This window comes from Caretta caretta, chromosome 7 (assembly GCF_965140235.1).
Source record: "Caretta caretta isolate rCarCar2 chromosome 7, rCarCar1.hap1, whole genome shotgun sequence".
Lineage (NCBI taxonomy): Eukaryota > Metazoa > Chordata > Testudines > Cheloniidae > Caretta > Caretta caretta.
In genome coordinates this window covers 120,389,159-120,414,504 of record NC_134212.1, presented here as the reverse complement: position 1 = coordinate 120,414,504, position 25,346 = coordinate 120,389,159, and the positions used below count along the sequence as shown (strand labels likewise).

Here is a 25,346-nt window from a genome sequence, read left to right as displayed (position 1 = left end):
TGGGGTGACAAACTGCCTGACCTGCTTACAGCTGTCCTGTATACTTACAGAGTCCTGTGTTGTGGGAGTACCAGGGACATGTTTATTTTACCGTATGTGTGTAACAGCGTCACTGTGTTCTGAGCCCTTCAAGGACATGTAGTGAGAGACTATGACCAGGAACCAAACTTGGGTTTCCTGCAGTGTAGTGACCACTATGCTGGACCATATTTATCTGTTTTCTTAACTGGACTGAGATGCTCCGTCTCATAATTCATTCCTCAAAACAATCTAAAGTGTGGCCTTTAGTGAATACTATGGACCATGTGTGATCCCTGTGGGATGAAATGCTGTAGTCAGAATCAAGTTATCAGGCTCAATGCGGGGGTAACTGGGTAAAATTCTATGGCCTGTGTTAAGCAGGAAGTCAGACTAATGATCCTTTCTAGCCTTAAATCTATGAAATAGCTAGAAAAATTCCAAACAGTGAGATCTATTAAATTGAGAAATAGTGGGAAGTGGTGAAAAGCCCTCGCTTGAGTCATTAAGACTAGATGAAGCAATAGAAAATATATCACGGGGCTACAACCAAGCAGTAGGATGGGAAGGATTTTTGGGTGACCACATGAGTCTCTTCCATCGCTAATGATCCTGCGTGTAAGGGAATGAAGAGTTAATGCTAATGCTGATGTTTGATTTCTTTGTGAAAGTTCATGGTTGGTTTTTTTTTTTTTTTTGTCCTGAACTTAAGGCAGGAGGTTTATCACATGCAGAAGGAGCTACTGAAGGAACGAACTCGATGCAGAGCCCTTGAGGAAGAGCTGGAGAACCCCATGAATGTTCACAGATGGAGAAAATTGGAGGTAATATTTTAGCATAACATTATCATGAGCACCAAAAAGGCCATATTTCCAAATCAACAGCATAGCGCAAGTCATACTTTGTTTAATGTTATGCAAATTGGCATTTAGAGGGGCAGGCAGAGTGAAATTTCCATAGTCCCGATGGTGGTTAACTGCTGAATGGCTCCTTCACACAATGCAATCAGTGTTATTTTTGTGTTGCTTCCGTAATGTACAGTTGCAAAAGGCTTTGCTAAAGAGGATAGGGAGGTCTCGAGTTGAGATTTAAAGGGAAATGATTCATTAGAAGGGATGAACAGAGAGATTGTTCAAAGAAGAAAAGACAGTGAAAGTATGACCCTCTCTTCACTCAGGATGGAAAGTAGTGTGGGACAGAAATGAGAGGGGTTAGGATGAGAGTAGTGGAACAGGGAGTGGGTGGATCTGAGGTCAGAGAGATAAGCGGCCAGTGAGGGGAAGAACAGGCAACCAAATAAATAATGGTCAGTTTTCAATGCAAACCACTGTGGTTAACATAATGTAAATTGTTATGTATGAAGCGAGTCCAAATTTTCACAGTATCCAACCCTGCCAAATGAAGACTAAAAAACCCCAACCTGTTAAGCACAAACCAAATATATGAGCATCAATTGACACCACTGGGTATTTCTCAGATTACCTCAGAGCCATCTGAGATCTCTTTTGCATACGCTTGGTCTCTGATCTGATGCCGAGGGTTTGCTTAGCTGCCTTAGTAAATGAGTAATAACATGCTAGCCCCCAAAGAAGTGCATCTGAAGATTTTGGCTGTGGTGCCTAATATGATAGTTAATTTCTGATCTTTCAGTGCTGAGTTTAAAGCTACACAGTGTGCTGACCTTTTCTCCTGGAATGGAGATAAAATACAGGATGCTGAAGTGCACTGAGGAGATCTAAGCACAATCTCCAGCAGCTCCAGATAAAAACGGGAAATCATGCCATTCAAAAAATCAAGGTGGTAGGGGACTGGATGTATCAGGGGACTGATAATGGGAGATGAAGCCTTTCAATTCTAGGTCACTGGTTTGGACCTGGAACACTGAAAGGTCAGCAGATGGTAACAAACATATGAAATGATTTTGATGGGGTCTCGGTCCAATTCCTTATGAATAAACATCGCCATGACAAAAGATACCACTACAGTTGTCATGAATTAGCGCCCAGTTTGGCAATAGTCTAAGAAGGGCCAATGACTGAATGGGTCCTGGGGGCCTGGACTCCCTTTATTATTCCTTAATAACTGAACTTAAGAATGGCCATAGTGGGTCAGACCAATGGTCCATCTAGCCCCGTATCGTGTCTTCTGATAGTGGCCAGTGCCAGGTGCTTCAGAGGGAATACAGAACAGGCAATCATCAGGTGATCCATCCCCTGTCATCCACTCCCAGCTTCTGGCAAACAGAGCCTAGGGACACTCAGAGCATGGTGGGCAGGGATGCAACTGGGTAGAGATACATGAGTGCCAGGAGAAGGGAAAAATGTGGACAAAGCATGCTCTTTTTCCTGTGCTGCACACGTTCAGTGGCTAGAATTCAGTGCTGTGCACACATTCAGTGGCTAGAGAACTCCAGTATAGTGGCTGCAGTCTGCCCCCTTTGTAAGCACTAGATTCAGTTTAAAAACGGGATGCCATAAATAGGGGAGTTTTAAAGACTCAGAATAGTAACATAGGGGGAAGGTCCTCCAGGATCTCCTCCACCACTCCCAAGGACAATGTTGCAGTGTCCCTCCCTCTGGTTCAAGAGGACAGGATCCAGCTCCCTTGGGAGCTCCTCTTTGTCTGGGTTCTTATATGCATCCAGCAGCATGGTTTCTGAATGCTTGTGCTGCTCCATGTATGTCAGTAATGGCTTCTGCTAAAAATGAAGTACTAATCTCCTCCTTCCTCCCCTCCAGTCCCAGGACAAGCTGCATGTGCAGATATTCCAGCCTTGTCAGTTTGGTATTAGGCTGCTGGGATGCCCCATCACAAATGTTTGGTTTGAAAGGGACTCTCAAGGTTGGTGGTCATAAACATTGGCCTACCATGGCAGATCTCCCATACTGACAGGCTTACCTTCAGAAGGATTGCTTGTTTATATGCTCTTTTCAACCAGTTCATGCTGCTACTGCGGTAAAAGAGGAACGCAGACACTCAGATTTCATTCAGTCTTATTGGTACACAATAAGGACACGAGGCATAGACTGCTAGGTATAGGCTGTACAGCTGTAATGTAAAAAATAATGTTCTTCTTGAATAGGCCAGTGACCCGAGTACCTATGAATTGATACAGAAGATACACACCCTACAGAAACGGCTCATCAGTAAGACAGAAGAAGTGGTTGAGAAAGAATTGCTTCTTCAGGTACTGTAGCATCATCTCTGTCATCAGTATCTCAACATAGTATAGCTGTTGTACCCTGCATATGCAGCCTCCGGACCATAGGTATGCTCCCAATATTGTTATTAGGATGCCTTTCCTCTGAATTGTGGAGTTTGCTTGTTCTCCTGCATTTCCCTTAGCTAGTGGTAGATGGCAGCACTCACACACACATAGAGAACAAATATCAGCTGGTCAGTTGACTTTTATACTCCAGTCACACAAGTACTCCTTTTCTTTTTGCGAATACAGACTAACACGGCTGTTCCTCTGAAACCTGATATCTGGATGACTCTGAAAAATAAAACAAAAGGTTTGATTTATTTTATTTGGCCACCAAAAGCCAAACCAAATAAAAATGAAATCAACCAGGTATTTTCTTCAGTGTCTTGGTAATGACAGGCATGATCAAAAGGACTAAGAAATGCCTGACCAAGGAAATTATGTTTACTTGAAAGCTGATCCATTGATTTATAGGCAGTCATCATCCCAGTAGCAGAACAGGAGATCCTCCAGCCCCTAAATAAAGGGATCAAGAAGAAGAGAGGCTGTTGTATTGCTTTCCTGATGGAGCTGCATATGAGGGGGTTACTCTACCAGCATTCATGCACATTTGCAAATAGAGGACCCCTATTGGGGATAAAGAGAGGGACCGGACCCTGGCTGAGGTTTAAGACTCTAGGAAACAAGTAGCAACTAAGTTCCATACTGTGAAGCCTTTTTCTTCTCTCCCCTTGGCCTTGCTTATTGAGTTTGCTCTGCAGTTAATGTATGCAGCCAGAGTATAGAACACATCTATCCCAAAAGGTCCTACCATACATATTTCAATCTGAATAAAGCCCCTTGTGTTTAAAGATATTTGACATTTTTCCACCTTTAGTTATTGTTCTAAACTGCCCTGGTCTCCCAGGAACTGCTCTGCCATCGCAGGAAGAAATGAAGCTTTTGTTGATTCCTGTCACCAACAGAATCTTTTTCTTATGCTACTGTGAGTGGAAGGTGATAACATGGATATAAACGGGTCCCTTTATGGTAGAGCTGTAAATGCTATGGGCAGACTTGCCACTTCCAAATAGAGGTGAATTTTTTATGGGTCTTTTGTTGCATGCAGGTCAGGTCTTTTCTGGGCCCTTGGGGGAAAGTGAGAATTCTTGATGTTTTGATGTTTTGCTGTTAATCTCTGGAATGCTCTAAACTGGAGACTGTAATAGATTGGTGGGGCTATGATGCTGGTTCAAAGAACCACACTGCTTTTTGTGTACTTGCGATATGTGGAACACAGTGAGTTTTGTGAATGTTCTCAGATTTCTGGGTAGGCGTGCTGGGTGCTTTGGATGTGTTTAAATCAACACAACAATCCTCGGGCAGAGATGGAATACTGGCAGAAATATATAAATCTGTGGGTCCAAAGGTGGTAACAGCACTCCAGAAGATCCTTACTGACACCTGGGACAATGAAGAAATGCCACAAAACTTCAAAGATGCCACAATTATTCCTTTATTTAAAAATAAAGGCAGCAAAATGGTCTGTGATAACTACTGTGGGATATCTCCTATCTGTTGCTGGAAAAATCTTTGCTTGTGTCCTCCTGAACTGATTGATTTCATCTGTCTCAGAAGCCAATCTACCTGATACTCAGTGTGGATTCAGACCTGGTCATAACACCATAGACATGATTTTTAGTATCAGGCAAGTACAAGAAAAATGTATCGAACAAAACATGGATCTGTTTAGTGTCTTCATTGGTCTGACAAAAGGATTTGATGCAGTCAATAGAGAAGGATCATGGATGATCCTCAGCAAACTTCGTTGCCCACCAAAACTTGTAAAGATCATTAGTTTATTTCATGAGGGGATGCAAAGTCAGGTACTTTTTAATGGAGATCTCATTAACTCCTTTCTCATTTCAAATGGAGTCAAACAAGGCTTGGTCTTTGCCCCTGTACTGTTCAACCTCTTCTTCACCAAAGTTCTCAACCGTGCTACAGATGGGCTCAACAGAGGCATATACATCAGATACAGACACAATAGCTCAGTATTCAATCTTATAGGCTTAAAGCAAAAAGAAAAGTTACAGAACTACTAATAAGAGAAAAAAGAAAAGGAGTACTTGTGGCACCTTAGAGACTAACCAATTTATTGAGCATGAGCTTTTGTGAGCTACAGCTCACTTGCATCTGATGAAGTGAGCTGTAGCTCACGAAAGCTCATGCTCAAATAAATTGGTTAGTCTCTAAGGTGCCACAAGTACTCCTTTTCTTTTTGCGAATACAGACTAACACGGCTGTTACTCTGAAACTAATAAGAGAAGTGCTCTTTGCAGATGATTGTGCCCTCCTAGCACACACAGAGGGAGCTCTCCAGCGCATCATAGATCGCTTTGCTGAAGCATCAAAATTGTTTGGCCTCACAATCAGCCTGGAGAAAACTCTGGTGGTGCACCAATCATTTTCACCACGCCGTGTCATATCCCCTAGCATATCCATTACCTATCTTGGCAGCAATATCTCTAATGATGGATCGCTTGATAAAGAGATTACAAACAGGGCAGAGAAAGCTTCTCAGTCATTAGGAAAGCTACGTAACAAAGTCCTGAAATCCCACAACAATAACCCTCTCAACAAAAACAAAATGTTATCATGCCTTTGTGCTCACATCTCTCTTCTGCGGTTGAGAGACCTGGACACCATACAAATGGCATATCAAATAGCTAGAGGCCTTCCATGTGCGGTCTCTGCGTGCCATTATGGGGATCCACTGGCAGGACAAAATTACCAACCTGGAGGTTCTCCAAAAGTCAAATGCCACCAGCATCCAGGCCATGCTGATAAAAGCCCAACTATGCTGGGTTGGACATGTCATTAGGATACCTGAATATCAACTCCCCAGAAACATTTTCTATGGCGAATTGGCACAAGGACTCCAGAATCAAGGCCGCCCCAGAAAGTGCTACCAGGACAGCATCAAGAACAGCACACACTTTGGTGCAGTAAAACCAGATGATCTTGAGAAGGCTGTGTTAAATAGATCAGTATGGCAACATACAACACTCAGAGCCTTCGAAGAAGACAGAAATAATTGATTGTTAGCTGCCAGGGAAAAGTGTCATACCCCTGCTATAGCTACCAAGATGCTCACCAATGACTTTGTCTGCCCGATCTGCTCATGAGAATGCACCTCATGCTTTGGACTTCAGAGTCACTCCAGAATCCACAAAAAGAGAGAGCATGAAAACGTCATCTTCGAACCGACGGACTACACACACAAATCAAAACATATGAACAAAAATGGAGTTACACCTGGCATGGAGGGAGCTTTGTGGACTGGGCATTGAGCACAGTGTAAGGAATTGGTATTTGGAAATATCCCTGTTTTCTGGAAACGGTTGGGCCACCTACTCTCAGTTGCATGCAAGGTTTGGAGAGTGTTCATTTTACCACATTCTCACAGCAGAACCATAACATTTGCACAAGAAAAATACATGCTACCTGTATCATATATACTCCAGCTCTGCCTTCCATTCATGACTCCAGTCTTTTTTTTGTGTGTGAATAATATTTGAAAAATCACACAAAGCACTGAGTGGGGACCATCTTTTAGGATCAGGTGGACACACTGATGGAATATTTTTGATTAAGAACCGCTGAATATAGATAGCTATCTACTTAGTCTTGCTCCTATATGTATTTGGTCATATCCACTTTAGCCTCGAAAATATGTTTTCATTACTTTTTACTCCTCTTAGATCTGCAGAAACAATGCAGCTATGAGAGAATGTGCTACATTCCATTCTGGCTTACACATCATCAACAGAAAAATTAACTACTTTTCAAATGGAGAATCTTTCTTGCTGGTGATATGTGAGCCAGGAAGAAACCAGCTTGACTCTCAGATTCCAGACTATCAGTAAACAAAACCACCCTTTTTAACCTGCCATCTGAGTAGATTTGCTCTGTAAATCAACCACTGATAGGTAATAAATATGAAGAACCACACTACCATTTTTAGAGCCATTTTCCAGAGAAGAAATTACACTTTAAGTGACAAATAGAGAAATGCCTCCGTGTGTGTTAAATTATTAACTCCTTACAGTCCTCTTGCAGTTTCAACAAGACAATATTCTTCAGTTGTGTCTTAAACTACCATTCATAGTATTGCTGTGCTCTGTAAAAAATGCGGCTGCATGTCATCCCATTTCAGTGGTGGGTGAAAGTCTTTGTGAACATGTGTACTGTAGTATATAAAATGCTTTGGATCCTTCAGGGCAAAAGGTGCTTTCTGGCTATAAGATCTTATTATTGCAGCAGAGATGCTCCGGAGAGTGAATCATAAATAATGATTAAAAAAGTATTTGCCCATTTTGTGTATATGGGGTGAGGTCTTCACAGGTATGGTGCTTAATTGCATAATGAACAGTGACATGTACTAAATGCACAAAGTAACCAAATTGCCTTGTTGGGATTATAATTAGTGTGGCTTTAGGAAAATGTCCCATTAAAAGTGAATTATGTGCTGCTATATTTGTTTAAAATCTAGTTCTGTTTCTTCAAAGTGAATTCGTTCTTTAATTTGATTTTATGTCTGACTGGCTAAAAGTCTGGTTTATTTTACTGCAGGCCTCTGAGTTTATTACAGTGGGAAGGTTCACGTTATGTCTCAGTTGTCAGTTATCTTCTCTAAAGATTGATCATAAGCATAAGGGAGCATATACAGCATAGGGACATTTTCAACCATGAGTTGAAAGGATGCTTGATTGCCTCCTGGTAACAAAAATAAAATCCTACCATTTAGTCTCATTTAAACTTAGCCTATCGTAGTGACGGTACCGTTCTGCTACATTTTTACTGGATTTTTTTTTTTTAATATTCAGCAACAACTAAAGACCAGGACTGGGGAATTAGGATCTGCAAGCTTGGGAGCACCCTGGACTCCCACATCTTGCTGGCTTGCACACATCATATTGGCCCAAATCCTCAGTTGGTACAAATCAGCATAATTCTGTTGAAGTCATTACTTGGGAAAAGATGCTGGCTTGGTTGGTAACCTGGAACTTGAAAAGCTGAGGTTCAATTCCCTGTGGCCCTACTACAGACTTTCTCTGTGACTTGGGCAAGTCACTTAGTTTCTCTGTGCCTCGGTTTCCCAAGGGGATTATAGCATACATCATGGGGATGTAGTGAGGATAAATACCTTAAAGATTGTGAGGTGCTCAGATACCATAGTAATGGCGGCCAGATAAGTACTGGAAATAGATGATGTGTATTCTCTCTGTTAACTTGACAGTTGTTCTGTTCCATTTAATTTTGGGTTCTTACACCATACTCATCCTTGTGGTATCTGAGTAGGGATCTGTCAAGGTTCCTCCCCCACTCTGAACTCTAGGGTACAGATGTGGGGATCTGCATGAAAACCTCCTAAGCTTACTTTTACCAGCTTAGGTTAAAACTTCCCCAAGGTACAAATTAATTTTATCCTTTGTCCTTGGAATATCCACTGCCACCACCAAACTCTAACTGGGTTTACTGGGAAATGTAGTTTGGACACGTCTTTCCCCCCAAAATCCTCCCAACCCTTGCATCCCACTTCCTGGGAAAGGTTTGGTAAAAATCCTCACCAATTTGCATAGGTGACCACAGACGCAAACCCTTGGATCTGAGAACAATGAAAAAGCATTCAGTTTTCTTACAAGAAGACTTTTAATAGAAATAGAAGTAAATAGAAGTAAAGGAATCCCCTCTGTAAAATCAGGATGGTAGATACCTTACAGGGTAATTAGATTCAAAACATAGAGAATCCCTCTAGGCAAAACCTTAAGTTACAAAAAAGAGACACAGACAGAAATAGTCATTCTATTCAGCACAGTTCTTTTCTCAGCCATTTAAAGAAATCATAATCTAACACATACCTAGCTAGATTACTTACTAAAAGTTCTAAGACTCCATTCCTGGTCTATCCCCGGCAGAAAACAGCATATCGACAGACACACAGACCCTTTGTTTCTCTCCCTCCTCCCAGCTTTTGAAAGTATCTTGTCTCCTCATTGGTCATTTTGGTCAGGTGCCAGCGAGGTTACCTTTAGCTTCTTAACCCTTTACAGGTGAGAGGAGCTTTCCTCTGGCCAGGAGGGATTTTAAAGGGGTTTACCCTTCCCTTTATATTTATGACAGGATCTAACAAACTGTTCCTCAGAGGTGTGTTGAAATCACTGCTAATGCTGGTCCACAGAACATAATGTGTTGGGACTGTATGGAACAATGTATTTAAGCTGTAACAGGAGACTAATGCTAGGCTACATCTACATTACGAACTAGGGGTGTAATTCTGCTGCGTATGTACCTAAACTAACGCTAGCCCTCCTCAAGTTCGTGTGAGTATGAATATCTGGGTAGCCGCGGAATCATGAGTAGCAGCAGCGGAGACACGGCCGAGCTGTGCTGAGTAAAAGCCCACCTGAAACTGGTGGCTATACACTCAGCACCCCACCTCTGCTGCTGCTACCACCATGCGGCCACGACAACACTGCTGTTTACACCCATGCTAGCTTGATGAGGCCTAATGCAGGAGAATCACACCCCTAGCTCACAGTGTAGACATGGCCAAACTCACGTTTTTACACAGGCAGAAATCTCAGTGAAGTCAATGCAAGTTTTGACCAAGTAAGGACTGAGTAAAAATGTCCAGGAGCTTCAGCATTTAGTTCTATGTATACTGTGAAATGGTCGGCCTGGCTGTTTGTTATAAAACGATCTTGATCCACTTATTTTAAAAATCCCAGGCATTTTCCTCAGCATGCCTTATGGGAGCCTAGTCCTCTCAAAACCGCTTTCTCCCACCAGCCTGTCATGGAGCCTGCTTCCGCTAGGTCCTTCATTGCTGCAACAGTGTTTAATATATATTGCATTGTTTTGAACATGACCTGGAAGAGTCTCATCAGTCACTCGGAAAAAAGGAGCTGCTCATCAGAAGGGCCCTTCTGCTAGTGAACACCTATTCTGTCATGTTAGGGGTGTGCGTGTTTATCTGTCTTTATTTTGGTTTCCTGAAGGTTCAGCTTCACTTTAGGTGACTATCTCTACTCATTCATAGTGGCTGAGATTTATTTTGCGCTCTCAGAACTGGCATATGTATGCTTTGGTTGGCTTTCAGTGGCTTCCTTATTTGCATAAAGGCAGTCCTCGGACTTACGACAAAATTGGTTTCTGAAAATTGCGTCGTAAGTCGAAATGTCGTAACTCAGAATCGCAATCCACTCCATTGCGAGACCGAGCATCGTAAAGTCTAAATCAATTTTGTAAGTCAAATGAGGGTGTCAATTCAGAAACGTTGTAAGTGCCATTCATCATAAGTCAAATGTCGTAAAGGTGAGGGTTGCTTATATTTGTTGGAAACAACTTCATTTGTGAGCTTACACATTACATGGAGGGTAGATAGGTGTAGCTGGGCATTTTATGACAGAAAATAATCTGTTTAGGTAAAAATACCTATAATTCACTTCAGGAAATTATTCATTATGGAATCCCTACTAATTTATTTTAACCTACAGTAAGTAGGCTTTCTAGATTCCAAAGCCAGAAGGGACCACTGTGATCTAGTCTGACCTTCTGCATAATATGGGCCAAAGGGCTCCCCCAAAATAATTTCTAGAGCATATCTTTTATAAAAACATCCAATCTTGATTTTAAAATTGATTTTAAAATATGGACAATCCACCATGACCATATTTTCTAATGGTTAATTACCCTCATTGTTAATAATTTACACCTTATTTCCAGTCTGGATTTGTCTAACTTCACCTTCCAGCAACTGAATCATGTTATACATTTTTCTACCTGAATATTACCACCTCTGACTTACAGATCACCATCTCTCTATCTCCTTGCCTGCAGAGAGTCTTTAGTGTAGTTTGGACCAGTGTTTTGCACGCAGTGAAACTTACAGGCCCAGTTCAGCTACCAATGTGCCAAGCACAAAGAAAGGAAAATAAAAAGGATGTCACAAGAAGGAAAGAACCTGAAAAAATGCTCCTGAAGGATGAGTTAATATCTGAAGTACCTACATACATTACTTTATATACTGCATTGGAGACCTCAGTTCAAGCCAGATCCCTGGCAACAGGTGAAATTAATTTAACTGCAATAGCCCAGCAGGCTGCTATGCATCAAAACTTCCATATCAGTAATTAGACATTTGCGGTTGGTCTGTGGCTGGAAGTGTTCCAGAGCTGGAGTTCATAGGCTGTTATTTTTCATTTTAAGAAAGAATGGCGCTTGCTTTTGAGTCCAAATCTAGATCACTGGGGCCTTGGCTAAGGCAATTCTGAATGTGTCTTTCAGTACGTTGGCTGCTATGTGTACAACAGGGGAGCAAATTTCTTTGCCACTACTAGCTCCCAATTGCAAAGCCAAAACAATGTGCCTGATACTTCACTCTATTACTCCAGCCGTGCATCAGTGGAACTGCAAGCCCCTTCCGCCTGAAAAATTATCCTTACCTGGTACAGCTTCTTTATGATGCCCTCTTAAGGAGATTTTTCCATCCAAAAAATAAAAAGGAGGGATTTTTTATGTAGATTTTTATATGTCAGGTCATAGTCTACCTCTGTTTCCTGGGGGACTTTGACATCCTCTGATCTGGAGAACCGGACTGTAACATCACATCTGGAGGTTGAAGCCCATTGCGCAGTTCTTGCAGCCTGCAATTAAGGGGATGGCATATTGAGTCTGGGGTATGTCTACACTGTAAATTAATTGAAGCACAGGTAGGCATACCCATGCAAGCTTTAATTTAGCTAGTGTGGGTAACAATATGTGCAGACGTAGCAGAATGAGCTTCAGCACAGGTTAGCTGCCCTATTACAAGCTTGCTGGGGACCCTGGTATGTATTTGGGTTTCTAACCCACACTGAAGTCTGTGCCACTGCATCTTCACTGCTATCGTTACCCATGCTAGCTAGATTAAAGCTAGTACGGGTATGCCTAGCCATGCTACAATCATGCCCATTTGCAATGTAGACATACCTTTAGACCTTGTCTACACTTAAAAGCTTTGCCAGTGTAGCTACACTGGTATAGCTATACCAGAAAATCCTTCTAGTGAAGTTTATATTGGCAAACGCATCTCTGACACATCCCTTTTGTCTGAATATCTTATACCAGTTCCCCGAGCTAAATAAGCTATGCGGGCAAAAGGACTTTTTTTTGCTGGTATAACTGCATCTACACTATGGCAAAAAAATCATACCCCGTAACCCCTATCTGACATACTTATGCTGGCAAAACTTTAAGTGTAGACAAGGCCTTAGGGTTGACCAAATGTTTCTAATATGAAAAACAAGCAGAAAAATACTCTTCCCACCCCCCGAAAAAAGGAGAACATTGAGGCTGTCTTTATGCAACGTGAGGAGCCAGGAAAAAGAATGAGCACATGGGGCCTGATTTTCAACTGCATGATTCCAGCTCTAAGCCAGCTGTGCAGATGCCAGTGGAGTTACACTGTCATACGGCTGGAGTAATACAGTGGAGTGTTAGACACATTGTTTGTCTTTTGCTTTGTAATTGGGAGCTAGTAGCCGCAAAGAAATCCCCCCAGCCCCTGCGATACACATAGCAGCCAGCATACTGAAAGACACATTCAGAATTGCCTTAGGCAAGGTTCCAGTGGTCTAGATTTGGACTCAAAAGAGAGCACCATTCTTTCTTAGTATGAAGAATAACTTCCCATGAACTCCAGCTCTGGAACACTTCTAGCCAAAGACCAACCGCAAATGTGTAATTACTGATACATAAGTTTTGATGCATAGCCACCTACTGAGCTATTGCGGTCAAATTTATTTCACCTAGTGACTTGGATCTGACTTGAATAGAGGTCTCCAATGCAGTATATAAAGTAACATATGTAGGTACTACAGATATTGACTTATCCTTCAGGAGCATTTTTTCAGGTTCTTTCCTTCTTGTGACATCCTTTTTATTTTCCTTTCTTTGTGCTTGCCACTGAACTTGGCCGTTGTTCAGTCACTTTACTGGTGCCTGTAGGTGGAAATGTTTTGCATTCTGGTATCTTGTGTTATGTTAAAGGATTTGATTCTTTTTTCGGATTCTTTGCATGGGTGGGTATGATTATATTTCTGAACAATTGCCATTTCTTTAATGCCTTCTATTTTATCACTGACACATCCCCTTTTTGATTAATCTTTTATTCCCTTTCCTTATACAACTATAAGTGCAGGTTTCAGAGTAGCAGCTGTGTTAGTCTGTATTCGCAAAAAGAAAAGGAGTACTTGTGGCACCTTAGAGACTAACAAATTATTTGAGCATAAGCTTTCGTGAGCTACAGCTCACTTCATTGGATGCATCCGATGAAGTGGGCTGTAGCTCACGAAAGCTTATGCTCAAATAAATTTGTTAGTCTCTAAGGTGCCACAAGTCCTCCTTTTCTTTTTACAACTATAAGTGCTGATCATGAAGTCAGTGGGGCTCTGTGTGTCCATCCCACATGGAGCAGACTGCAGGATTAGTGCCCAAGTTTGCTGTAGGCTTAACTCCTTTTATAAACAAGGAGCTGTGATGTCATAAATTGGCATATTTCTTAGGCCCAGAGGGCAAAGTTCACCTGTGCAGAAGGATAGCATAGTCTATGCATGTACCTCTTAAATTCCCTATAAACATAGAGGCTTAAACTGGGACGTAAATGATGCTTAGGGTATGTGCTTGCTCTCTGCACAGGGGTGAGTTTCACAATGCAAATTTGACTCTTATGTATTCAGAACATATCTCAAGGTACATTAGTTTGTTTTAGTCTTTCTAATCTAAATCCATCTAGAATTAGAACAGTTATGTGCTCTGGAAACATGCTGCATGATAAACTGTTTTTAAAAACATGTTGACATTTATATTATTTTCTGCCCTCCCCGCTACCCCCAGCCTTGTCTACTGCAGTCAAACAGATGAGAATAAAGTCTTCAGTAGAAAGCAACCTTTTTTGTTTTTGTTTAGGGGATGTCTATTTAAATCGCACTTTTAAAAACAAGGCAGGAATGGTAGTGATGAGTTTAACTGCATCAGGTGAAGATAATCATCTGTGTTTAACACTAAGAAAATTGTTTTCCAATAAAAACAAATAGTGATAATATGTCTGGCAGTGGGAGATGGAAAGCAAAGCAGATTACTTAGCACCCAAACAAAACATTTTTGATGAAGAATTTTTTCAGTGGACCAGTTTAGTTCTTATTGAATCTTTGTGCAATTACATTACACACCCCTGCTGCCCAGAAAAAACAGATTTCCTGTGATAGATGTTTTTGGACAGCAGCAAGATGTGAATTTATTTGAGAAATTAGAAGAAAATGGATCCCAATAACAATTCAGGGATGTCCTTGCCATTTTTAGCTGCTCTGATGGTGTTTTGTCCAGAAATATTTCAGGGATAAAGATGTCATTTATAAGGAGGAGGACATTGCTGTTGGAGCAGAAATTCATTTGGGTTTATAGATAGGAAACCTACATACATACTTAATCCATTTTTAATGTTTTTAGGGGAATTTGTGGATTCATTTGAGTTGAAAGGGACCTCTAGCAGGTCTTCAGATTCCATCCTTCTGCATCATTCAGGATTAATTTAATTACACCTAAGCCATCCTTGGCATCCTGTGTTTTAATGCACGTACTCCCAATACATGAACTTTAGTATGCAGGTGAGAGATTGATAGCAATAGATATATGGAATACACTGTAGAGATGTTCCCGATGTAATCCTTCTGCCAGGTGGAACCAGCAGCAACCAGGGCCGGGTTCAATATCTAGGGGTTCCTTTCCATTGACACAACACAGAACTGGCTCAAGCCTCTACCCAGTAACCTGGGAAAATTATACACCACCCTGGGGCACCTTTGAGAGGCAATACTTCCCCACTTGCAAGCACAGAGTCTGAGTGTAGAAAATAAACTTTTAATAAAGGGAAGGAAGTAACTTGGCATTAATTTGGGAAAGGTCTGCAAACAGGGTTCATAAACATAAACCATGAGCAAAAGACCCACTCCCCAAGTAAGTTGGGCAGTCTCCTTTCCCCCTCAGGTTCTTAAGTCCAGCAACCCAAAAGTCCCTTTATAAAAGTTCCTGCCCCTTCTCTGCATCCCACTCATAGTTGCTGTCCTTGGTCAGTGCAGACCCAGAGTTCAGAGGTGCATCTGCAGAGTTTGCCTCCCACCCTGGGTGGAGGTAAGGAGGCACCTTACTCGCTCTGCTGCTTGGGCACTTGCCCACTGCGCCTCTCCGCCAGCTGCCCTGCTCGCTGCACTCGCTACCTCACCAGCCAATTGTCAATCACCTTCTGCTGCCACCTGCCTCTCTGCTGTGACCTCTGCACATCAGTCTCCTAGTGATTGTCAGCTCTTTGCAGGCTGGGCAGAGACACTGTCCCAGCTCAAGTTATTGCAGCTCTCAGAGATTGAGCATTTAAAATAACAAAAGAGGCTCCTAATGAAACCCATTTAGCTCTTTCTTTGAACAGTGGGGAGGAACAGGTTTAACCAGTCCAGGGAAGACCCTTGGGGAGGGTTCACAGCCTCCTGGCTGAGACACCTGCTCCCAGCTGTCTTACTATCACAGGGCTCTGGCATTCGAACCCCTGGCTTAACAATGTTCTTTCAGCTGGTTGCCTCCTTATCTGGGACAGGTTAAGCACAGTCCTGCTTTCCTACAATAATTACAAATAGGTAACCGTATTTCACTACCCCTGCATTCAGTACTAAAATGATTTGTAACCCAACACCAGCCAAATGTGATTACTTTGACACCGCTCTATCTCCTGAATATCTAACCAGAGCGGGAGAAACTCAAATAAATTGGTTAGTCTCTAAGGTGCCACAAGTACTCCTTTTCTTTTTGTATTTACATAAACACACCCAAAGTCTTCACACCCCTCCCCCCCCGCTAGATCTCAGAGAAGCATTCATTCAGATCCCGCTTACATCTACACTCCTGATGTGCAGCACTAAGGGCAAGTCAGCCTCTCTGTACCCCATTTGCCCCATCTTTAAAATGAGGTTAATAGCACTGTCTTGCCTCACAGGGGTATGGAGAGGATGAATATGTCAAAGGTGGAAGGCATTCAGATACTATGGTGATGGATTCAGAGTAGCAGCCGTGTTAGTCTGTATTCGCAAAAAGAAAAGGAGTACTTGTGGCACCTTAGAGACTAACCAATTTATTTGAACATAAGCTTTCGTGAGCTACAGCTCACTTCATCAGATGCATTCAGTGGATTATCACTACAAAAGGTTCCTCCCCCCTTCCCTGCTCTCCTGCTGGTAATAGCTCACTTTAAGTGATCACTCTCGTTACAGTGTGTACGGTAACACCCATTGTTTCATGTTCTCTATATATATAAATCTCCCCACTGTATTTTCCGCTGAATGCATCCGATGAAGTGAGCTGTAGCTCACGAAAGCTTATGCTCAAATAAATTTGTTAGTCTCTAAGGTGCCACAAGTACTCCTTTTCTTTTTGTGGTGATGGAGACCATTATTATATTAATTACTTGTGTTCTGGTAGCGCCCAGGAACCTTAATCAAGGATTAGAGCCTCAATGTTGTAAGTGCTGTACAGGCATGTACATGTACAGGCATCCCAGAGAATTCACAGTCTACATGACAGACAGGATGCAAAAGGACAAAAGGCAGAGAGTGGGTTGGGAGGATGAGATGAATGCACACAATTTAGCAGAAAAGCGGAAGTCACAGAGACCACCACATTCCTTTTGCTGGAATCTTGCACCAGATCTGAACCCGTGAATCGTGAGCATTAACCCAAAGTGCTATTAAACGGCAAACGCTACATGTAATAGGTCAACTTCTGAAGTTCTGAATCAGGGAAAACTGCAATTGGCTTCAGCTGGAGTTTTGCACAAATAAAGTATGAATGAAGACTTCAGGATTTGGTCCAGTAAGTAACAAATGAACTGAATAAAGAATGTTTACTCCTCATCCCTGGATTCAAGCATATATCTGGGAAACAAATAAATCTGCTATGCACCTCAGGGTGAAGTATATTAATCAAATAGTTATCTCGTTAAGGAAAGGTAAATTACTTGTTCTGCTGAATAAATACATTGCTATGCACAAAGTTTGCTGTGGTGTTAGCAATGCAGTCTAGATTGTCAGCCATCCAGACCCTTTTAGAGAAAGTAAACTACTGGAGGAGTGCAGCAACAACAGTATAGCAATGCATTCACAAATCCACATTAAAGCACCCAACCCAAAGCTTGCTGAAAATCCCCATTACTCAGGTACCACTTGACAGGCGTTTTTCCGACAGGGCGAATGTATTCAAAAGTCCCGAGTGGCAGGACATGTAAAATCCGTGACAACACCTTCAGTGATGGATGATTATTGTGTGTGTCATTTAAAAAATGACATATGACAGTGACAGGCAAAGTGGGTTTTTTTTAAATCCTTTCAGTTTCTTACCCAGAAGAATCTGAGTAGTGTCAGTGTTGGGGGAACACAGATGACAAGATATGCAACAACAACTAGATCATTTTGAGGAGGAGGTAGGTATCACTGTTAATAAAATCTCTTATGGCCTGATGTCTTTAAAATCGGACACATGGGAGGTCATAGTTTAAAAACATAACATAACCAGGCCCATATTCTGTGGGTACAGCAGTTGCTTCTGCTTGACAATAAGGACCACATTTTTTCCCTTCTCTTTAGTAGTATTCCTCCGCATTCTTCGTAAACACGCACCGGCAAAGCTAAGAGCTGTTAGTGCACATCAGATTTTAGTTCAAGTTACAGCTACTGAGGGGAAGCTCTTTTTTGCAAATTAATAATCTCAGAATTGCCATGTGTATGCCTTGCGTATGTTGTTGCCTTTCAGTGGGTTCCACAGACTCTCAGGGGACAGCTCTTCGTTCAGTAAGATACTTGGCATAGGCAAGGAGTTTTTGCTACTTTGATAGACAGGTATTTTGTAGTGTTAAGAGAGGACTGGAATTATAAAATATATATTCAAGAAGCAATATTTTCAAAAGTGCGTAAGTCCCATTTTCAAAAGTGACGGAGGCACTTAGAAGCCTAAGTCCCAGTGTTTTGCTGTGAGGTTTAGGCTAAGTCTCATAGAAAGGCAATGGGACTTGGGCTATTAAGGAACATATTGACAAAGCTGTTTGGATGCCTAAAGTTACCTAGTGGGATTTCCCAAAAGCACCTAAGCAGGTTAAGTGCTTAACTCCATTGAAATTATCCTGCAGGCTCGTGGTAGACTTAGAACCCAGGTCTCTCAAGCCCTACTCTGCTGCTTGAGCCACTAGCCTACAAGGCTAAGCATTCATTCGCACCAGAACCTTGCTAAGTCTGTCTGCTAGTCTGAGCGTTTAGACTGCAGTCAGCTAGGTAAGAGCCATTGCATCATTAAACCAATGTTGTAGTGCAATAGCTTTCGAAGCAAACTGATGTTCACTTGAGGGGACTTTTTGTGTCCTGAAAGTTTGTGTATAATTATTAGCCCAGTCAAAGGTATCACACTGTCTACCTTTCTGACTTATTCATTTAGAATATTTAGACTCCTTGTTGATGGGATCTGCATCAACCTTTTCTAGCCATCCTACAAAATATTTTAAAACAAATCCCTAGGAGAAGATGAAACAGAAGTTTGTTTAGAACTCTGTTCAACCAAAGCTCGGGTAAGTTGCAAGGACCTTGAAGTCAGATAGAGCATTTAAATAAGTCCATGCCTTTTCACCACAATTCTCAGTTTCAAGGAACAGCTCACCAAATCTCATTTTTTTTGTCCTTGTGAACATATAGAAAAGAACAAGTGATCATTAATCCTTCATTTTTTGCCATGACAAAGGTAAACATTGACATCAACAGAGCCACACAGATTTATACTTGCTGACAATCTGGCCCCATATAACTAGCAATCAGAGAAATGCTGTCAATATTTTAGTAAGGGGCTCCTATGTATTTCCCCCCCTCCCTTAGCCTTTTATAAACCTTGTGTCTTAGACCTTTGAGCTCTGAGGTAGAGGAGCGGAGAGAATCTCTCACATTTGTTTTCCAAGTTGAACAAAGCAGCTTTCTCACCCACACCCAAAGAAGCAGGGAACAACACCTGGCAAAAATAAATGTATAGGAAGCAACTGCACTTTTGCTGGAAATGTTTATACTTTGTTCTTGAAAGACAGTGATAATGTAGTGTTCAGCTTGTGCCATTGGGAGAAAGGGTTGAGGTTGAAGACCTTATAAGAGGCTCCAAGGTATTTTTTCCCCTCATTAAGTTGTTTTGAAAATGCCAGTCATTTTGGTGCAGTCTGCTCCACTCCAAGAGAAACAAATTTGCTCTTCAGAAGCATTGTTATGAGCCGGAGGGATAAATCATCTCAGGCAGGGATAATTTAGCACTGTCCTGAGTGGTGCAAATTCCAGCAAAGGCAGGGAAATCATGCCAATCTTCCTTTCAGTTTGGTTGCACCATTTAAGGAGGAGCTCCTTGCAGGACATCCGGGCGAGTGCTGCCACATTGTGGAGGGACTTCAGTGTTCTGTTTCAAGCCTGATTTAGTTTTAGTTTGTGAAAATAGTGCCCAAGACTGTTAAAGGAGGGTCTACTTGATGATATAAATGCAGGCTATTCTAGACAGCTGCCCCAACTGCAAAGGTGTTTAACATATTTAAAATAGACAAGGAGAAAGAGCAAGAGCTTTTGAAAAGTGTTTATTGAGAAAGTTCATATGGTACATAGCTCGAAGTGCTAGAGGCAAATTTCTTCTATTGTTACAAAAATCGTGAAGGTTACTGTATGCTAATTTCTCATATGCCTCACAAAACTCCTAATCATAGACATCCTGAGCCAAGAACTACTGTATTATATATAAAAAAAGTACCTTGCTTATAAAGGGAAAATGACTATGACGATATATACAGTCTTATTTTAAACCAGATTCTAGCCACCTATTTAATATCTCACAGTGGGGATTTCATCCCATCTAAGAGGCTGTAATACTCCATGACATCATAAACAAAATGGTTCTGGAGTTCAGCCTAGCTCTGACATTTTGGTTATAATGCCAATAAACAAGAAACCCCCTGTGGCATGTTGACTAACTGTTTTCTTCAGCAAAGCCATGTCTGACTGCAATGCGCTTGCAGAGCCGCTATGCTGTTTTTCACCCCTTACTAATTAAAATAAGGATTTCCAGTTTGGTTAAGTGTTTTGGGAGATGGTAAGGTACAGTAAGTGGCACATTTTCGCTTTACGACTCCACCTTCCTTTATTTTCTTTTTGCTGATGGCTGTGGTGCTCCTGTTGCTAGAGACAGGAACAAACACAAAGGAAATTTACTCAGATTGAAATGTTTTTTGCGTGAGGGAGAGTGCTCGGTGCATGGTAGGATTTTTGCAGAGCTGGTTGAGAAGGCTGTTGATGTGTAGCAGCCGTACTAGTCACATTTGTTGAAATATCTAACCAGAAGGCCACACTGATACTATGAGAGAATTGGGGCTTTCTGGTGTATTTTTGCTGCAAATACATCTTCATTAGTGGTCAGATCATTGATCACCTCTAGTTCAAAATCATACACTTGGCTACAAACTACTGGGGTCATTTCAGGAGTTTGCCAGCATCCTGAGCAGATAAGAAAAGGCCATCTAAGTGAACACAGAACTTTGCTCCCAGTTACTGGTTTCTGTGATGCATACTGTCACCTACAGAAGGAATTGGGTTGTGACTGCAGTAATGGCTGAGTGGCACTCTGGGAATATAAGGGAATGTCGCTCAAAGAGCTGAGATATCAGTCACTGACAGTCTTTTCTCCATGGGAAGAGCGAGCAAAATGAGCAGTTTTTGGCAGCAGTAATTTCTACTATGTGAAGCAGGCTTAGCCTTCATTTTGGGCTGTATAAGTAGGGGCATTGCCAGCAGATCGAGGGACGTGATCGTTCCTCTCTATTCGACATTGGTGAGGCCTCATCGGGAGTACTGTGTCCAGTTTTGGGCCCCACACTACAAGTAGGATGTGGAAAAATTGGAAAGCATCCAGCGGAGGGCAACAAAAATGATTAGGGGACTGGAACACATGACTTATGAGGACAGGCTGAGGGAACTGGGATTGTTTAGCCTGCAGAAGAGAAGAATGAGGGGGGATTTGATAGCTGCTTTCAGCTACCTGAAAGGGGGCTCCAAAGAGGATGGCTCTAGACTGTTCTCAGTGGTAGCAGATGACAGAACAAGAAGTAATGGTCTCAAGTTGCAGTAGGGGAGGTTTAGGTTGGATATTAGGAAAAACTTTTTCACTAGGAGGGTGGTGAAGCACTGAAATGGGTTACCTACGCTCTCCTTCCTTTGAGGTTTTTAAGGTCAGGCTTGACAAAGCCCTGGCTGGGGTGATTTAGTTGGAGATTGGTCCTGCTTGAGCAGGGGGTTGGACTAGATGACCTCCTGAGGTCCCTTCCAACCCTGATATTCTATGATTCTATGATCTACACTACCATCTTATGTCGGTATAACTACATCACTCCTGGGTATGGAAAATCCACACCCTTAGCAACACAGTTAAAGCAACCTAACCCCAGTGTAGACAGTTCTATGTTGACTGGAGGGCTTCTCTACCTCTCGGGCAGGTGGATTAACTGGGGTGATGGGAAAAGCTCTCCCGTCAGTGTAGGTAGCGTCTTCACTAAGTGCTACAATGGCACAGCTGCAGTGCTGTAAGTGTAGACAAGCCCTTAGAGGACATCTGCATTGGAGCTGGAGGGTGTAATTTCCAGCTCCAGTAAACATACCCACACTAGCTCTCATCAAACTAGTGCCTAAAAACAGAAGTGTAGCTGTGGCAGCACAAGTGGTGGGAGGGCCTAGCTCCCCTGAATACAACCCCATCCAAGACCCTGGGCTTGTGTTTGGGGAGGCTAGCCCTTGCCACTGCTCGCCCTGCCCATGGCCACATTCTAGGCCATTCGTTGGATCAGAGCTAGCGTGGGTATGTCTCCTTGAGCTGGAAATTATACCTCCAGCTCGGATATAGACATATCTTTAGTGCTTGGTAAGGTGCTTCTGCCTGACCACAGAGTGAGTAAATTGATGACCGTGGGAGTCTAAAGAATCAGTCCCTTGGAACTTGCCAAATACCTAGTCAGATCTCTACAGAAGAAATGATTTCCTCTCACTCAGCAAGTGCAGAGTAAGATGGCCAGGGGAATGCAGGAATCTAAGACAGCAGCTAGTTCATATTAGGAGGAAGGAAATAAAAGCGGGAGGGTAAATGGGACAGAGACTTGGAGACACAGAAACATATTGTCAGAGTATAGCCTAAAGGCAGATCTGTGGGCTCCTCTGAGCTCTCCTGGAAAACAAATCTCAGACTGATAAGATTGTTCTAAAATAATTCTGTTTTACTTACACAAATTATACAGCAGCTACCAAAGAGGCACTGAAATCCTCTTCAGAACTCCGGGAGACTGACTCTAACCCCTAATCTGAGACTCCCAATGTGCACTGCTTACGCACAATGAATGTGGTCTCATCACTTTGCCGTAGCTGTATATTCGCCTGCATCACTAACGGTACATAATTGTAACAATGAGCCCAATCCTGGAACAAAGCTCTAGCCTCCTACTGACTTTGGTGGGAATTTTGCCCACAAAGGACTGTATAAAGACTTCAGCTTTTGGGGCCTAGTTCTGAGCTAGAGGAACTTACATTTCTCCTAGCCATGAAAGCTAAGCAGCAATAACTCTGTGAATTACAGGTTTCAGAGTAGCAGCCATGTTAGTCTGAATCCGCAAAAAGAACAGGAGTACTTGTGGCACCTTAGAGACTAACAAATTTATTAGAGCATAAGCTTTCGTGGGCTACGGCCCACTTCATCGGATGCATAGAATGGAACATATAGTAAGAAGATATATGCATACATATAGAGAAGGTGGAAGTTACCATATCTTCTTGTCAACTGTCTAAATGGGCCATCTTGATTATCACTACAAAAGTTTTTTTCTCCTGCTGATAATAGCTCATCTTAATTAACTAGCCTCTTACAGTTTGTATGGCAACTTCCACCTTCTCTGTACGTATATATATATATATATCTATATATATATATCTATATATATATCTTCTTACTATATGTTCCATTCTGTGCATCCGATGAAGTGGGCTGTAGCCCACGAAAGCTTATGCTCTAATAAATTTGTTAGTCTCTAAGGTGCCACAAGTCCTCCTGTTCTTTCTCTGAATTACAGGGAAGCCTCGTGGATCTTACCCATACCTCCTCAGTAGGCAGGGGTATTGCCACTGAGATCTGCCCTACTTAATGCAAGCAAATACCTGTGCTTTCCAACTGCTTTTAACTCCTGTAGGGAAACTCCAAATCTGCCACCTTTCCACCTGTGTGTTACAGTTGCAGTCTGGCACAGAGGGGTAGTTTGTAATGTGACAAGGAAGGGTTTACTGGGTCTGCACTTCCATGGATCATGTGTCCCAAGACCCATGCAAAGGGCTCCGTGTTTGTCACGGGGGTCGTGGAAAGTCACGGATTCCCTGACTTTCCGCGACCTCCATGACTTGTGCAGCAGCCAGTGTGGCTGACCACAGGGCTGCCCAAGCAGCTGACCCCATGGACCGCCCAAGTAGCAGCCAGTGTGGCTGGTCCCAGAGACCAGTGTGCCTGATTTTAGGAAGTTAATATTATTAATTTGGATAATATGGGTTATAGGCTCACCAATTAATTTAATCAGAAGATAATAAGGTTCTTCTCCCAGAATCAGGCTACACAGAGTTTGCAGGGACTCTCGAGATGAGATGTATGACAGGGCACTTACACTGAGACAAATGTAGCCTTAAAGATGTTTATTGAGATAAATGGAGTAATAATTAGAGTTACAAATGTAGTAATATTGTTTTAGAGATACATGTGATATTATACGCTAAAGCTTTTGATTAATATACTTACACCCTTCCTTGATAACCTGGTGGTGAGAGACAAAGGACCAGCCTTGCTTCTGGCATGCCAAGAAAGTTCATGTCCAGGTTTCTCAGTTCTTGAGTGGGAGGTGTAGAGCTTAGGAGAAGCTACAGACCTAAGAGCTGTTGAAGCTAACTTAAGAGGTTTATTTAACTAACTGACTTAAACTTACAATTAAGAACTAACAGACTTATAGACTAATAAACAAAGAAGCCTTGAAGCTTGAAACTTAGGAACCCATAAGCTTAGAAATTAGGAAGCTTAGAAAAAAACTTTCTTGGCATGGCGGGTCACCTCTCTTATAGGGCTTGAGTACTTGAGCCCTCCTTCTATGTCCAGACTTAGTTTCCTCACCCACAAAATGTCAGGGAACACTTACTCCATAGTTTGTGCGTACTGATGACATATACATACATATTAATGACATTAGCTCATTCTCACATTTGTTATTTCTGTCCTACCCAGTTATTTTGGTTCTTTCCTTGTGGTTTACCTGTTAAGTTTCAATAAGGTATGAACTTAGGAAGCCCCCTATGCCACCCTGCTTCAAGCATCCTTTATCTGGCTATGTTAAAGGTCGCAGCCATATATGAACCTTATGCTTTAGCTCATCACCACCTATCTAGGTGAAAGGTCCCGAACATATGTCTGCTAACTTTGCCATAGCTCAGCATACAGGATGTGGTCTGTAGGTCCCTTGCGTTAACAGCCAAAATGCTTTAATATAAACCTATAAATCTATGATAATAAAACAAATAATCAAATTCATAACAAAATAAGAAGTCCATAAGAAAAGATATATATCTATATCTATAGATATAGATATATAGGCAAGCAAGCAGGCTAGCCTTATAGGCCAGCAGTTCTCAACCAGAGGTCTGCCTGCACCCTGAGCTACTCCCCTGCCTGCACACAGCCCCTAGCTACCCCCTGCCTGCACCCTGAGCTACTCTCCTTTCTGCACACAGCCCCTAGCTACCCCTTCCCTGCACCCTGAGCTACTCCCCTGCCTGCATCCTGAGCTACCCTCCTGCCTGCACACAGCCCCTAGCTACCCCCCTGCCTGCACCCTGAGCTACTCCCCTCACTTCACACAGCCCCTAGATACTTCCTGCCTGCACCCTGAGCTACCCCCCTGCCTGCACACAGCCCCTAGCTACCCCTTCCC

At 42.3% G+C, this 25,346-nt stretch overlaps 1 protein-coding gene across 2 annotated transcripts in view; it reads left to right on the top strand.

Annotated features, from left to right (window-relative positions):
* Positions 1 to 25,346, top strand: part of CFAP58 (cilia and flagella associated protein 58) — a 141,883-nt gene that overhangs the window by 54,222 nt on the left and 62,315 nt on the right. For both annotated transcript variants that reach the window (XM_048858401.2, XM_048858400.2), the window contains exons 14-15: positions 731 to 842; positions 3,101 to 3,205. In XM_048858401.2, the coding sequence (XP_048714358.2) occupies positions 731 to 842; positions 3,101 to 3,205 (217 nt within the window). The remainder of the gene's footprint in view (positions 1 to 730; positions 843 to 3,100; positions 3,206 to 25,346) is intronic.